This window comes from Cupressus sempervirens, chromosome 1 (genome assembly GCF_028749045.1).
Source record: "Cupressus sempervirens isolate cs-2001-9-10 chromosome 1, ASM2874904v1, whole genome shotgun sequence".
NCBI lineage: Eukaryota > Viridiplantae > Streptophyta > Pinopsida > Cupressales > Cupressaceae > Cupressus > Cupressus sempervirens.
Window position 1 is genome coordinate 707,744,639 of NC_143118.1, and position 18,122 is coordinate 707,762,760.

Genomic DNA, 18,122 nt, shown 5'->3' on the forward strand with positions numbered 1-18,122 from the left:
AATGCATTTAGTGAAAATTGAATATAATACAAAGATGACGATCAGTGGAGAGAAAATTGCCCAGATTCAAAGCTCCAATATGCAACTATCTCCCGAGTCTCTCTCCACTAAAAATGTAGAAACAACAAAGTTTTCATTACATTATGCATCTAAATCATCAATTAAAAAGGAAACTCTAATTCCCTTCCACAGACACATTCAAAAATTAGAATATTCCTTATTTTCCAACAAAAAGTTCAAAAATTAAAACCAAGCATTGCTCTTTCTCTCTCAGCAAATACAGAAAATAAAACATCCCATCAACCCTTCCATTCTATAGCTCAAAGTCTTCAGTTCAGAAAAGAAGTGGAACCTCATCTATATCTTACCTTCTCCATTAAATAGAATTCTACATGAATCACCCTTTCAGCTCCTGTAACTACTTCTTGCCAGTTGTTTCTTTACACATTCCAAAGAAATTTTTCATTTTCCCTCATCAGCTTACTTTCATAAACTTTATTAAATTTTATTATCATCAATAATAATCCTTTTCAAATTTATTTTGGTGACCTTTCAGTTTTACAATATTTCCCTATATGAGAGTCTCCAAAGATTATTAACCAAAGTTCCAACATCTTCATGTGGTTGTATCTGCTTTGGACAAGTGTACATAACTAATTGACAGGTGTCAATTAATGATTTTTCATCTTTCAATTACATTTCCTTGGATATAACACTCAGTTTTATATCTTTGAAAATTCATGGCCCCTATGACATACTCATGCTGACAAGTGGCACTTGTTGGTAATGATGTTCTGTCATGATTTTATAACTGCCATTGACAGTTTTGGTAGTGTCCCACTCAATCAGTCGTAACTCATTAACCAAGAATGAGTTTGAAAAATTATTTTGTCAGATCATTTTTAACTCTCTTCTTAGAAACATATCTAAAATTTAGCCAAATCCAATAGTTCTATTGCAAGTTATGCCCCCCGCACTCAGACCCAATTTGGTTGTTTGCATTCTGTAATTGTTAATTGTTGATCCGATAGAGGTGTAAACAAAAACCTGTAACTTTTGATCCATATCAAATCTCATAAAAATATTTGGAAAATATTTAGATAACTAGGTTTTCCAAACAATATCTTAAATTCAGCATGATCCAATAGTCGGATTGAGAGATATGGCCCTTGAAATATGACTATTTTCTTCCATCTGCAATTCATGACTGTTATTTCTGATCTGATAGGTGTGCAATAAAGACCCTGTAACTTTTGATCCACATGTAATATGAAAAAAAAATTTGGTGAAGATTTAGAAAACTATTTTTTCCAAGAAATAACTAAAATTTAGATAGATCCAATGGTTAATTTTTCATTTATGACCTCTGAAATATGACTATTTTTTTGTCATCAGAGAATCTGTGTTTGCAGGTTGTATTCTTGCATGGTGTTTCGGGCTTATCGAAACCTCATGGTGACAAATGATATGATTTGGTTTTATGAGGAAAGAGAATTTTAAAAATTTGTGTCTCCCTCATCATCAAAATCAAATGTAAATCCATCCAATGTTCCTTCAACCATAGTCTCAGCTTCAGCATGTTCAATGTCTTCTATTGAGAGGCAAACATAAATGTCACTTTCAATCCTCTAATATATATTAATCACAAGGTTGTTTCAAGATTATGGTCCAACAATGATTAGGAGGAAAAATCCCTTTTTATTACACACATGATCACCATGCTTTGTTCAACATGTATCATCCAACTCCGAGATTTTATCACAAAGCTCTATCTGAACTTCAAGTTTTCTGTCTTGAATTGGAAGTGTTCAAATTTGCAAACTAAAGTATTAGACCATGTTTCAAACTCAGCAATGTGAACTCATATTGGGAACTAGAATCTGCACTTCAACTTTTGTCAACCAAGGAGCTTGCAAGATGAACTTTTCTGAACCACTGAGCTGATCTCTATCTTGACTTGTACTTTTGTAGTTTCTCGAAACTATTGAACTGGCAGAACCTGGACCTAAATAATGAGATTCTAAACTTGTTGAACTAAACCTTCTGAATGAACAATTTCGACTATTGGACCATTTTGAACTGCTTTGAACTGTCGAACTACTTTGAACTACTTTGAACTTCAGTTCGAAGTGGTTCAAAGAGGTTTAACCTCTGAAACTGAAAGTTTAAAAACTGTGACCATATCGAGTACTAACAGGGGCTCTAATTGTGGGACTGATTTTAATACAAAATTAGAGAACTCCAGTAATCTGTGGGAAAAGAGTAGTGCCTTAACATTGGGCAAATAGAGTCAACTAGAAGAGAAGATCGGGAGCTACTTGCAGAGAGGGCGGAGGGGAGCAGGGAAAAACCAGCAAACTAAAACTCTAATAAAAGACAACTAAACTACCAAAAAGCATGAGGCTTGCACATTATTCAAGCTACACTACGCACAACAAAAACTTATTTACAAAATATATACAAAGGTAGGAAAGAACCTACCATGAGAACTGGAAGAAAGAAAAAGAATCATGTGAAACCATTTACCGGTTGGGAGAAGTAACATCCTTTCCGGAGCAGCAAGTCATGTCTCATTTGAGCAGCTCTAAACCAGTACCTATAGGCAACTTCTTCAATGCTAAACCGCAAGCTGAAAGCACATATCAAGATGTTGACCAACCATTCCTTCCCAAACAGCCACAACTCATCATAGCATTCTTTTTCATCCAAGGATTGATCTTCAAGATACAACAGGCCAAATTTCATTTTGAGCTCTTGCATATGGTTGTTAATATCATGACCAATTTGAAGGAAAATGAACACCTCATCCATCATAGAATTAATTCCCAAGTATATGTTCTCTTCAGCTTTTTCAAGAATCAAACTGTCATCAAGCATGTAATGCATAATATCTTTTATCTTTCCCAAGGTGTTATCACAGTTTCCAGCACTACTTCCACAATCCAAATTAGAAAAACCATGCATAGAGGAATGAAAAGAAAATTGATCAATGAATGCTTCATTCTCAATCTGATTCAAATCAATACCTGAGTGGTCATCAAAGGAATAATCTGGCTAGAGTGATGATAGAAATCTGCCTATAATTTCCTCTTCTTCATGGGAAAAAGTGCCTTTTGGCATTTTAGATCCTTCCATGTGCTGATTATAGATTTTTAAAAATGAGAGATAAAATTAAAAGATTCAATCTCGGACTGCATGTTATTCTGAACCTTCTTACAAGGGAAAATCTCTAAAGAAAGATCACTTTCATCAATTTCATTAACAATAAAAGATTGATATTCTAGCAGCATGTTGTTGTCAAATCTTTTACACATAGGAACTCTTGAAATGAGATGACTATCATCACTTTCAAATCTGAAACTTTCAAAACATGGAGAAATGAAAGATTCAAGAGTACCTTAATTCATGTTTCCCTGAGTATCAACATGATCAGTGAAAACAGAAGGATTGTGAGGATTGAAGTAAGATGGTGTTACCAAGGAATCTTCTTCTTTCACTGTCACCCTTTCTTTATCCTTGTTATCACTGCGGCCATGTTTTTTACTTTCAGCCTGAATGCCTTTATCTACCCATTTTTGGTTGTCTTCAGGATGAACTATGGCTGTAGCTTCCTCACTTTGTTGAGATATGTCTATACTGCTAGAATTTACTAGACAACCTTCTCCTTGCTCTTTCTTGTTATACAGAAGATCATACAGTAAAAAGAGAGGGTTGTCTTTAATTTTAACATTCTCATTATATTCAAAAGGTAAGTATAATGCATTCCCACTGCCCCAAACAATCTCACCATCAACATCTTGGGATTGATTCCTTACTGCTATCACATCTTCCATATTTTTTCTATGGTGCATAAGAGGGAAATCAGATTTATTACTCTCTCCTTGGGTATCAAAACATGAGTTGTCCTCATGGTATGTGAAGGATTTTGCACAAATCTCTATATTCATAGGAATAGACTGAAAAGAGATGTCTTCCTCTTTTTTAAAGTATTTAAAATTTTCTCTAGAGGAAAATGAAGATGGGTAATCCAAAATATTTACCTCCTTTTAAGAATTTACTAGAGATGGTGTGGAGATGGGAATCATATGTGGCTGAAAGGTGTCTAGATATTCATCATTTTCTTGACTTTCAGCTACTTCTTCTTTTTCACATGCATCTCTTTCTTCTTCTAGATCTTGCACTTGAGGTTTCTTCTGGATGAGAATTGCATCATAAAAAGACTTTAACCAGGTCACTTGTTTTGCAAATTCTTGAGTAACCTCACTAATGGGATTATCTTTGAAAGGTGGGATAAAGATGAAGATTTCAGAGGTATCTCCATCCTTTACTAGAATCCAATCTTTCAAGATTTCTTCATATATAATGAAGGCTACTGGGTATTCTTTCTCCATAGAGCCGCCAATCTTCTGCATGTGGAGATAATCATAAAACTGAGGAAATAAAAGTTAGGCACTTAAATCTTTAGTTTGATTCCCCAGTGGAGTCGCCAAAAATCTGTTAATGAAAAAATTGTCCCTTGAAGAAATGTGTGCAAATCTGACCCTGAATGCCCAAGTGAAAGGACAAACTAACACCAACAGTTGGAGAGGTTATCATGGGTTGATAACCTTCCTCTAAATTTTATTGGGTACAAATCCCTGTACAAGATATTCAATGAATTAAATGTGGGTGCTTTTACCAAAAAGCATGAAAGGATATCAAACATCTACCTGTAAATACAATGTAGATGCGGGAACCTAAAAGACTACAAGAAAGTATTAACAAATGACACAAAGTTCATTTGCATGCAGCGTTACAAATAGAATGAAATCTGAGAAAGTAAAGAAACAGAGCTTTTAGAAAACTTTGAAATCAGATATATTCAGGAATTCATGACATAAATGCATTTAGAGAAAACTGAATGTCATACAAAGATGATGATCAGTGGAGAGAAAATTGCCCAGATTCAAAGCTCCAATATGCAACTATCTCCTGAGTCTCCCTCCTCTAAAAATGCAGAAACAACAAAGTTTTCATTAAATTATGCATCTAAATCATCAATTAAAAAGGAAACTTGAATTCCCTTCCCCCGGACACATTCAAAAATTAGAATATTCCTTATTTTCCAACACAAAGTTCAGAAATTAAAACCAAGCACTGCTCTTTCTCTCTCAGCAAATACAGAAAATAAAACATCCCATCAGCCCTTCCGTTCTGCAGCTCAAAGTCTTCAGTTCAGAAAAGAAGTGGAACCTCATCTATATCTTACCTTCTCCATTAAATAGAATTCTGTATGAATCACCCTTTAAGCTCCTGTAACTGCTTCTTTCTAGCTATTTCTTTACACATTCCCAGGAAGTTTTTCATTTTCCCTCATTTGCTTACTTTCATAAAATTTATTAAATTTTATTCTCATCAATAATAATCCTTTTCAAATTTATTTCGGTGACCTTTCAGTTTTACAATATTTCCCTATATGAGAGTCTCCAAAGATTATTAACCAAAGTTCTAACATCTTCATGTGGTTGTATCTGCTTTGGACAAGTGTACATAACTAATTGATAGGTGTCAATTAATGATTTTTCATCTTTGGATTAAATTTCCTAGGATATAACATTTAGTTTTATATCTTTGCAAATTTTTGGCCCCTATGACATACTCATACTGACAGGTGACACTTGTTGGTGATGATGTTCTGTCATGATTTTGTAACTACCATTGACAGTTTATATAGTGTCCCACTCAATCAGTCATAACTCATTAACCAGGAATGAGTTTGAATTTTTTTTTTTTTAGATCATGTGTAACTTTCTTCTTAGAAACATATCTAAAATTTAGACAAATCCAATAGTTCTATTGGAAGTTATGCCCCCCGCACTGAGACCCAATCTGGTTGTTTGCATTCTGTAATTGTTAATTGTTGATCCGATAGAGGTGTAAACAAAAACCTGTAACTTTTGATCCATATCAAATCTCGTAAAAATATTTGGAAAAGATTTAGATAACTAGGTTTTCCAACAAATATCTTAAATTTAGCATGATCCAATAGTCGGATTGAGAGATATGGCCCTCGAAATATGACTATTTTCTTCCATCTGCAATTCATGACTGTTATTTCTGATCTGATAGGTGTGCAGTCAAGACCCTGTAACTTTTTATCCACATGTAATATGAAAAAACACTTTGGTGAAGATTTAGAAGACTAGGTTTTCCAAGAAATATCTAAAATTCAGCCAGATCCAACAGTTAATTTGGGATTTATGACCTCTAAAATATGACTTTTTTTTGTCATCAAAGAATACATGTTTGCAGGTTGTATTCTTGCATGGTGATTTGGGCTTATCCAAACCTGATGGTGACAAATGATATGATTTCATTTTATGAGGAAATAGCATTTCAAAAATTTGTGTGTCTCCCTCATCATCAAAATCAAACATAAATCCATCCAATGTTCCTTCAACCATAGTCTTAGCTTCAGCATGTTCAATGTCTTCTATTGAGAGGCAAACATAAATGTCACTTTCAATCCTCTAATATATATTAATCACCAGTTTGTTTCAAGATTATGGTCCAATAATGATTAGGAGGAAAAATCCCTTTTTATTACACACACGATCACCATGCTTTGTTCAACATGTATCATCCAACTCCGTGATTTTATCACAAAGCTCTATCTGAACTTCAAGTTTTCTGTCTTGAATTGGAAGTGTTCAAAATTGCATACTAAAGTATTGGACCATGTTTCCAACTCAGCAATGTGAACTTTGAATCTGCTTACGTGAACCTGCAAATGTTGGGTCTTCAAACATCAGAATTGAACTCATATTGGGAACTAGAATCTGCACTTCAACTTTTGTCATCCAATGAGCTTGCAAGATGAACTTTTTTGAACCACTGAGGTGATCTCTATCTTGACCTGTACTTTTGTAGTTTCTCAAAACTATTGAACTGGCAGAACTTGGACCTAAATGATGAGATTCTAAACTTGTTGAACTAAACCTGCTGAATGAACAATTTGGACTATTGGACCATTTTTAACTGCTTTGAATTGTCGAACTACTTTGAACTACTTCAAACTTTAGTTCAAAGTGGTTCAAAGAGGTTCAACCTCTAAAACTGGAAGTTTAAAAATTGTGACTATATCAGGTACTAACAATTACTATATAAGGAAGCCTTCTTCTCTCATTTTGAGATCTATCTATTATCTACTTTTCATGAGGCTATAATCTAGAAATAACTTTGTAAGATCAAGCATCCACATTTGAGCATTCAAGCATTCAAGTATTTAATTCATCAAGGAGATCCATTGTTATCCATTGAAGGATTCAATCTTTATGGAGCTCTCTTGTTGAAGATTTCTCTATTCACATTCATCTACGCCTCTTCCTATGATAAGATCCATTCAAAATTGGTGTTGAAGATCTAATTCCATTAATTTGAGACATCCTACATTCAATTGGAGCATCCATACTTGTGGATTCAAGGATTTGAATCCTCCACAAGGATTTCAACATAAGCAAGGTGAATAGTTCCATTTACTTTGTTTATATATATTGCAATTTCAATTACATTTTAAGATGGATTCCAAATAGGGATTTGACCAAGGAAAATCCCCCATCCAAACAAACAAATCATTTTTCTTATAGGTAAAAGTGTAAGACAATGAATTGAAATTTAGATTTGGATACCCTTTTTAGTGAACTTTTGAGCTTTATGAATAGAATTTATGTTGGTGTGGTTTAGGTCAAATACGACCTTGAGTTAGGGGCAATATTATGCCCTAGGGTAAGATTGTGCCCAGCTATCTAGGTCAATGTTGACCTTACCTCAGAAGGACAAATTTTTTTTGGGTTTTCTCTCTCTCGACATTTCTAGTCTGAAATAGTTTGCGAAAATCCCTGAGACTATGCAAAGACATCAGAAATCAACATTTTCTAGATTTTCCCTTCTTTTAGGTTAGTACTTTTCTTTTATTCATTCAAAATTTCAAGTACATGCTTTCTATAGTAGATTATAGGATTTTCTCCTTTCTTCATATTCTCTATCTTTTATTCATTTGTGCATTGATGACTTCGTTATGAATAATCAATTTGGATCTTTCCGTTTGGGAATTTGGGTTAAGGATAGGTCCTATATTCCACTCACATATCATACTACATAACCCATTCATTTTCATCTTATTAATTTTGTTTAACCCTACACACTTACCCTCTTTTCTTTTTTGGAATTAGATGCCATATTGTATTTTGTGGTGCTAGATATCCTTTTATATTATCTTATTGGTGTTAGATTTGTCTTTTCTATCAAAAATTACATGCTAATTAGATTTCTTGCATCTATATGTCAAAAAATGAAAAAAAAATTCCAAACTCTCTTTCAAAATACAAAAATATTCATGTTTTATGTTTTCTTAGTTTAGGTCATTTGCATTGCATTGGTTTATGAGCTTTACTAGTTCTAGTCCTACTTCTAATATTCTGGTTAGATGAAGTCATAGACTTATATGTGCCTTTGATCCTGAGTCTTTTGCTCCTTTTCTTGGGATCTAAGATAATAATTTTATTATTCATGATTCCAATCCTATTATGGGGAAAAATTATTCTCATTCATCTTATGATGAGGACAATTCTTTTAAGAATTTCTCCTAAACAAGTCCAAAAACTTTCAACTCAACTTGATAAAATGGGTAATTAGCTCATTCAGGAAAACCATAATCAAGATTCTATTGAATCTATAAAAGCTCTTAAGAAAGTTCCTCATGATGGTGATGAAGGTGTTAATGTCTTGTGTAGTATTAATCACCTTGTGTGTTCGAATCTCAAGAAGCTCAAGATTTAGGGTTGATTCCTCCTATCACTAGTGTAGAACCTTCTTCTATTCCTATACCTAGTATTCCTACCTATACTCCTTTGGTGACTAAAACAATTCCCTCTATTCCTATGATTGTTCCTCCTGTGTCCCTTCCTACATCACAAACTTCTTATCATAATGTTCCTTTTACTTATTCTAATCCTTGTACAACTATAGTTCCAAGTGTTCCTCCAATTGTATCTTCCATTCTTGTAGCTTTATACACTCTACCTAGTGTTTCTAATGTTTCTATTTCTCCTATTTCTTCTAATGATTTCTAAGTAGTTATTAGTTTGTCTCAAACGGTGTCATCTTTACAACAAAAACTTGCATCCTTGATTCAAAAAAAGTTTAGTATTCCTACATACGACATATGAAGTCCTTCTCCATATGATGTCATTTGTCTTCTCGTTCCTTAGCAAGTTGATATGCCTCTCTTGGAAAATTACAATGGTAAGGGATACCCTATTCATCATCTCAGAATATTTCAAATCCTTTATAGTGATTATGCTCATGACCATAGGATTTTAGCCAAGTTTTTTGGTAGAACCTTTCGTGACAAGGCCTTACAATGGTTTTGTTCCTTGCCGCCATATTGTTTTGATCTAGTTCCACAAATTTCCAATGAAAAGGCCTTACAATGGTGTTGTTCCTTGCCTACATATTCTATTGATTTAGTTCCACAACTTTCCAATGCTTTTATTCAACAATTTCAAAACAACATTGACCCTTGAGTGTCTTTTATTGATTTAAGGCATTGTAAACAAAGTTCTAAGGAAAATTTGACTAAATTTTTCGGTAGATTTAAGAATTTACATGCTTAGATTTCCTACCTTGCTCTTGATATTGATATTCAATGTATTTCTTTCTCAAATTTGTAAAATCATAGTAGAGATAAGATTTTTCTTAATAAATTTACCTCTTTTCAACAACTGTGTGTAGTGCTTCATCATTATCAATTACAAGTGAGTCGATTTGGGAGCCACACTTTAATAGATCTTTTTCTTGTTGATAAAATTGATGTGTCTCCTAACTCAAAAAAATTTCAAAAATTCAACAACTATGCCAAGATAAGCAAATAAGAAAATGTAGTTGCTGATGAAGTTTTTGTTGCATCTCACAATGCCACTTTTGCATCCACTATTTTTTGATTAAATTGTATGTTTACTCCTATTTTTGAATCTTTACATTCTACTATAAATAGGTTGTTAACTAGCTAATATGATTACTTTACCTCATATTTGATCTCTTTTACATGCTATGATTGCATATAAATCCTTTGATCCAAAAGCTTTTTGTCAAAATCATCATCAAAATGGTCATGATACTAAGAAATGTTATTCTTTAAAATATAAGGTTCAAGAATTAATTTATTCTCATGCCTTATCTAAATTGATAATTTTGAGGGCAGTGGGAACAAATTTGTTTCTCTTCCTAATCAAAATCTTCAAATCTATACAAATCATTTACCTACACATGATACTAATACTATTTCTTAGCCATCTTCTCTATATATATATATATATATATATATATATATATATATATATTGTGTATGATTAAAATATAGATGATCTTAATTGCATTGTTAATCAAGTGGATCATGTTGTTCAATATATATCTCCACCTCACCTTTAATCTCAAGTTCTATCTCAACCTCAACCAAAACCTAAGCCTAAATTGAAGATTCAACCTAAACATTGACAACAATCTAAGAATAAAAGACCTCGGGAACTTTTGATTGCCTTTGATGATTCTAGGACTATTAAAGCTCTCGATGGTCCCCTTCATATTTATGCTAGGATTTCTCACATACCTACTTGTGGTTATCTTGTTGATCCTACATCCGTAGTCAATGTTATCATAGAAGAAAATATTTTTATGAAAAACTTGCAATGTGATTCTTATGATACATCTGATGTGTGGATTAAAACTTGTAATGGTTTTTTTATCCATCATTTGGTTCTATTAATTTACCAGCTAAACTTTGTAGCAAAATTATGAACACTTCCTTTGTTTTTGTTCCTACTTCTAATAGGTTTTAGGTTATGCTTGGTTTGTTGTGATTAAACACCACGCATGGTGTTGCTTAACCTATCCATAAATGTCTTAAATGTTTTCATGATGAAGAAGTGAAGATGATTCATCATAGTTTATATCACCCTTGTAGGCCCAGAGATTGTGCTACCTTGACTTCTTTTGGCCTTCATTACCTAATTCATTTCCTTCTCAACCTGATCATCTTTTCCACTCATATCAAGTCTACAAGCATCGTAAGATTCTTGATTGAAGCTTACCTCCTACATGGATCTTAATTGTAGACTTTTTCCTACACATTTCATACCTCCTTTATCTATGGCTTCTACATCTATTAATCAAGCTCCTACTATTGATTGTTTGTTTGCTAATAATCCTATTAATCCTCCTATTGAACCTATGAAGGATCTAGTAATTATTCCTCCTAGTTCTCAACACATTTCAAATAAGACAAAATGTAATCAATCTACTTATGAATGTAATAAGAAGTGTTGTGCTCAAGCTAAAGCTTGTAATTATATTCTTCATAAATCTTTACTTTCTTCGAATAAACCTATGCATGATGTGTTAGAAGAAGTTATTGCTAATAATGACATTAAGATGCATGATGACATGATGATTCTATTCGTATCTTAGATCCTATTTTGATTAATCTAGATGAGAAAGATACTCTTGATGATGCTACTGGTGTTGATGATAAATATGAAACTATTGACATTGACATTGATTTACCTAATTTTCTTTCCTCACACTTGACTCTTACATCTAGTATTGAACAAGATGATTCTCAAGAGTATCCCTGTTTGGAACTAACTATCATTCCTATTGTGTTGGATATAGTCCCTTTTGTGAGTTACACACCTTCCCCAAAACATATAGAATGACATGGGGAGAGTAGGTGGTACGTTTGATTGGATTATCTCTTATGGTATCTTTGTTATGTATTTTCTTGTTGTACTGTGCTTCTCCCATGATGTGTTTGCTAAATGTTGTTAGATTCTTTTATACTATCCTTATGGCTCTATTGGTGCAAGGTGATAAAGGAATGGATCATGTTGCATCACTATTCTATATGTATCTCTATTCTTCCATATGTTGTTTCATGTTAGGTTGTATTTGTGCTGTTGTTCATAAATGTTTCCTTGTGTAATTTTCTTGGATCCATGATTTGGTAGCATTGATTCTTTTGGGACTCTAGGTCATGGTCTGAAAAGATCCTTCTATGTATCTCTTATGTCATCTCTCCTCCTTTGTGATTGTAGTTTTACTATCTTTAGAGAATTATGTCAATCTTATATATATATATATATGATAATACTAACCCTATGGTCGGTAGATCTCTTTTGTGTTTTGTGTATGTTTATGTGGTATATTTCTTGATTTGTCTTCGTTTGGGAGCATCTCATAGTGGAAATGTAATTAGTGGAGTTGCTTATGTTTTTGTTAAAGTCGTTACTCCTATTAAGGTGTTAGCAACAACCTTAACATGGGGGCATCAACTTTGCTCACCTATTGCACACACACACATTTCAATACACATATTATTTTCAAGATACCTTTTCTCCCTTTATGGATTAGTGACTAATTATTAAAGCATCGATTTATATTTTAGAATCTCTTGGTCCCTCCTATTTCAAATGTTTTGATCCCGTAAGGTTGAAGGTGTCCTTAAGATTAGATCTCTTTTTCTATTTGGTTTTATTCTTATGGAATAGAATATTCTTGAGGGTGAATCTTTGATGCTTGACTAGTGAGTAGCCACATTCACTAGGCGGTTCAATTTCATCTTTCTAGTTGTGTTGTTTCATTGTGTGGTTCAAAATGGGACATAAGTTCTCATTGGGCAAGATAATCAAACTCTTTGTGTCTTTCTATTTTTCTAGAGATCTTTCTCTTATTGTGATCTTGGAGTTCACAAAGACTTGAGTCTCTAGGAGCTTGACGATCCCCTTGTCCTTTTGATTTTAATAAGATTATCTTTTCATTATGATCTCCTTTTTACCTAGAGTTTGCATTGATTCCATACTCTTACATTGAATAGGTCTTTGCATGGATCTGACTATTTCCTCCTACTCTACTTCTCTCCCCCTGTTTCCAACGTTTCTTCACAACTTTCTCTGACAAACTAAAGAATTTGACTTTTTGGGTCAATGGTGACCTGAAGGATCAAGGTCGACCTCAACCCTGACCCAGGTCAAGGATGAGCTCAACTTTGACCTAGGGCAGAGTTGACCTCAATCATAACCCCAAGTCCAACTTTGAAGTTCTAAAGGTTTCGAGATATCGAGCTTCAGAAAGTTTCCTTTTCTCGCTTTTGGGTTGGCTATTTCCAATTTCAAAAAAGAAAAATCTTATATTGAATTTAATCTAGATCAATTTCTAGGGGTTAAAGTTAATTGGGGTTTAATTCTCCAATGTAAGCCTCTCTAGAAGTTTGTGTCCTAGATCACTATATAAGGAAGCCTTCTCTCATTTTGAGATCTATCTATTGTCTACTTTTCATGAGGAGATGATACAAAGATACATTTCCATTGTTGAGCATCCACTTTTGAGCATTCAAGCATTCAATTCATCAAGGAGATCCATTGCTAGCTATTGAAGGCTTCAATCTCTATAGAGCCCTCTTGTTGAAGATTTATGTATCCACATTCATCCAGGCCTCTTCCTATGCTAATATCCACTCAAGATTGGTATTGAAGATCTAATTCCATTGATTTGAGACATCCTACATTCATTGCTACATTCATTTGGAGCATCCATACTTATGGATTCAAGTATTCAAGTCCTCCACAAGGATTTCAACACAAGCAAAGTGAATAGTTCCATTTACTTTGTTTATACATATTGCAATTTCAATTACATTTCAAGGTTAATTCCAATATGGGGTTTAACCAAGCCAAGGCCCCCATCCAAAAAAAAAAATCATTTTTCTTCCAGGTATAGGTAAGGGAAAACAAATTGAAGTTCAGATTTGGATACCCTTTTTGAAGAACTTCTGAGATCAGCAAACAAAATTTCTATTGGAGTTGTTCAGGTCAGGAATGACCTTTAGTTAGGGGTAAGATTTGTTCCCTAGGGTAAGATTGTGCCCCACCATCTGGGTCAAAGTTGACCTAATCTCAGAAGGACAAAAGTTTTCTAGGTTTTCTTTGTCTTGACATTTCTAATATAGAGCAAGTTGCATAATTCCCAAAACTATGCACATACATCAGAAATCAACATTTTTTAGATTTTCCCTACTTTGAGGTTAGTAATTTTCTTCTATTCATTCAAAATTTCAAGTACATACTTTATATAGTAGATTATAAGATTTTCTCATTTCTTGATATTCTCCATTGTCTGATTGATTTGTTGATTGATCACTTTTTTGTGATTAATCAATTTGGATCTTTAATTTCGGGAATTTGGGTTAAGGATGGGTCCTATATTCCCCTCATATATCATACTACATACCCCATTTATTTTCATCTTATTCACATATCTTGCAAGTAGAATTTAAAGACTTGGATAAACTAAGACAAATTTTTTAAAAAATGGAATAGGTAGGATTCTTGCATCCATGTTGTTTCACGCAGATGTTTGACACCTTTTGGGAATGTTAAAGGGAATATTTTGCACAAGATCTTGATGTAGAATCTAAATATTTAGCTAAAGAAAGTAAGTCCATGTTTGGTGTGTCTAGGAAATTTGATAGGAACTCTCAACCCGCCATTTTAGGGTGATGTTTCTCTCCTTATCTCATTTCTAAATTTGTGCATTTTTATTGGTTTTCTAATCTATAAATTTGTGTGTTTTAAGTTTTATGATGTTAATTTCATCATTTCATCTCGTTCTAGGATATTCATGTCAATGCATGTCCTATCATATCAAATCATTCAAAAGTGAAAAATTAGTTAACAAAAGATGACTCTCCTTAAGAAAAAGAAGTAAACTTAATTGGTTCTTTTCCTGATAAAATGACATAACAATTGGAAGGGGTGCCTAGTTTGCATTTCTAGGGTAAACAACCAATTTATCAATATCTCATATAAGTTCGACCTCTCTTTTATATTAAGAATTGAAAAATAAATGTAATTTTAGAAATAATGGTATGCATTAGCTAGTTCCCAACCACAAGCCACTAATGAATTAGGGGCAAACATATTTGACTCATCAAATTGTAAGTTTTTATTTGTATAGCATATGTATCACATATGTCTATCACAAATCTAATTTGTTACCCACATTTCCACAAATTGAACTAGAATAAAATATTCTTTAGTGTACAAGTTTCTAAAAAGTTTGTAGTAGTTTAAATTCACTTAATGATCACTTGTTTCAACTTACAAAGATGAAGAGTTAAGGGAGAAGGGGGGAAATTATATAGTAAATAAAAAATCAATTATTTTATAGTTTTAATTAATCCAAATTATTTTCTTTCAAATTTCCAATGCAGCATTGAAGACACCTTTTGTCTTTATAGACAAGTGTCTAGTCTATTTCTTCTCAACTTCATAATGGAACTACTTTTTCCTTGATTGGTTGTTTCAAATTCTCCTATCCATACACTTTAGATTGATAAAGTAAAAGCTAAAGACATAAAAGATATAGTATAATTATTAGATCAGAACCAATTCCTTAATTATGGTTGGCCAATCCCTTGACACATAAATGATGTTGCCCCTAAATAACATAAAAATAGTTGTTCAAGTATTTTACTATTTTATATTTTTTCTTAAACTTCTTCACATTTACTAGAACCATACATGTTTTATGATTTTCTCATAAATTAATTTAAATATGCATAGCTCATTTGAAGATTGCTATGGTTGTGGGACCAGTCCAACCAATTAAATTAAGTGCATTTCACAATAGCATCCAACTATTAAGGAGGATAGGTGAAATCTTAAAAAAAACATAGTCTCAAGAACGCACACAATGGGAGGCAAATTGGAAAGCAAACAATCAATCAATAGAGAATAAAAGAAACTAGTATTATTATGGGTTGTTAGTGTGGCTGTTTAAACTTCATACACTAAGTTTGATTCTTAGATTAAAAGTATTAAATAGTCCAAGTTGACTTTTTTTTTTAACGCCGAGAGGCGTTTTATACAATGACAGCACAAATGCCCAGCACGGGAATATGCAAAAATTCCTTGTCAATAAAAAAGAATTGGGAGCGGTTACAAACTTCCAAATTAAATATTAAAAAAGAATTCCTGAAATAATAGCTGGCCAAAATAATAGGAAGCCAAATGGAGGCCAAAATAATAGGCCCGAAAAAGTAGGACCCAAAAAAATAAGGCCCGAAAAAATAGGGGCGAAATAATTTCAATATGATTTTTTTTTTGGTTAAATATAATTTTGCATGCACATTCATGTTTTTTTTTTGCGGGGAGTGGGGGAATTTGAAACAAATTCGTGGAATGTGAAGAGACGTCTGTTGGGGGATATGAGGAGCCTCCCAGAAGTTATAAAACCAGGGCTCCTCATTTCATTTTCATTTTATGTTTTTGTAGGAAGGAAGAGGTGGAGGTTATTAGAAGATTAGATTGGAGTTTTTGAATAGGAGTAAATTGAAGTTTTGGAGTAATATTTTTGCAGGTGAGATTTCTATTTTTTATTTACATTTTCATTTAGATTTAGATGTAGATGTAAATTGAAATTCAAAATTAGTTATAATATTCTACTTTGATTTAGATTTCAATTTTAATTAATTTTTAATTCTTCTAAAGATTATCTCTGAAGAACAAACGGGTTTTGTTCTAGGAAAATCTATTTTGGATGGAAGTCTAATCATTCAAGAGATGATTCACTCGACCGAAAAGAACAAAAACAAAGAGGCTTGTATGTTATTTTAATCACAGTTGGGATTTATGAAAATGAAAATAGGCGCCTCGAGAACGATTACTCTCGGCGTAATATATATAGAGTTATATATAATCTAGTCTTAATTTTTTCCTCAATATATGATGTTTAAAGGTGATACAATATATTCTTTTAGCGAAATCTTAGCCCAAATCAGATGCAAATAATCGAAATTAAGAATCATAAATAGTTGAAATAGAGACGACTAGATGACTAGGTTAACACGTATGAACCCCTTGTTTATGTCCTACACATTCTTCAGCAAAACAAAGCTTGGTTTAAGACCAAATGGATTATACATCAATTTTTATTTTCCAATAATAAAAGGAGGGACATATAGAATAATGAAAAAAATATTCGAAGAAACAGAAAACAGAAACAACAAATCTCTGTCAAATCCAGGCTTCTTATCGTTTCGCCGTACTTCAATGCCTGACACATGAATCTATCTTCACATCACAAGTGCAGCTAATGCCAGAGTTGTTACGACATTGACAACAGTCGACGCAAAAATGTTGGAAGCTGCATTGTTGAGTGTGGGATTCGAGCTCGGGCTTGTCTGCGTAGTCGGAGCGCCAGAACCAGTGCCAGAAGGGGAAGTTGTGGGGACCTCCGAAGATGTGGGAGAAGGCGAAGCTGTAGGACCCCCTGAAGCTGTATATACACACACAAAATAATAAGAAATCAAAAATCACTAACCAATCATTTACACCCTGTCAATGTGTATATCAACAGAAGGTAAACAGAGAAATACGTACCCTGGCATTGGCTGACAGGTGGCGTGCTGACTTTGCAAGCAGCGGGTAGAGCGAGAGCTTGAGTCTGATTAATTGGAATCCCCAGAGAATTACTACCAGTCAACAGCTGGCAAAGACATGGAGCGTTATTGGCCACAACAGAAGAAAGGGCGCTGCAACAGCCCTGAGATGGGGTCGTCTGATTTCCAGAGATATAATTGAGACACGGAGATAAACTCACAAGGGCGGTTGTACAACCTGACTGCGCCATCACACCTTGCTTCCCAACGGCAGCCATGAGAGCCACCACGCTCAATATTACTACAATTAATGGCTTCACCGATGTCTCTGTTACACTTGATCCCGCCATTTAAATTGAAAACAAATAAAATCTTGGTATGCTGCTTGGTAGAAAGAATCAGAGGCCTCACAAATTGCTGTATCCAAAACAGATCGATGTTGTGTGTTGTGGAATAGAATGGGTGGGGATACTTTAAAGGGGAATTTGATGGCCCACAATAAAAGGAATAATCGGTATTCAAATATTGTTGGTGACCAAACCCAGCTGCTGTGCAATGCATGTCGGAATATAGATTATTTCTTACATATATACACGCTCTGACTATAACATTGCTTTCTATTAACGATTTAGAATGGAAGAAGTTGTTTACT

General features: G+C 33.6%; 1 protein-coding gene across 1 annotated transcript; it reads right to left on the reverse strand.

Annotated features, from left to right (window-relative positions):
• Positions 1-16,990: 16,990 nt before the first annotated feature.
• LOC149579914 (non-specific lipid transfer protein GPI-anchored 5-like) lies at positions 16,991-17,904 on the reverse strand. Its single transcript, XM_089812635.1, has 2 exons — positions 17,472-17,904; positions 16,991-17,367 (listed from the first exon to the last, which is right to left on the reverse strand). Exons 1-2 carry the CDS (start codon positions 17,818-17,820, stop codon positions 17,165-17,167), a joined length of 552 nt encoding a protein of 183 aa, XP_089668761.1. The 5' UTR covers positions 17,821-17,904; the 3' UTR covers positions 16,991-17,164.
• Positions 17,905-18,122: the final 218 nt, after the last annotated feature.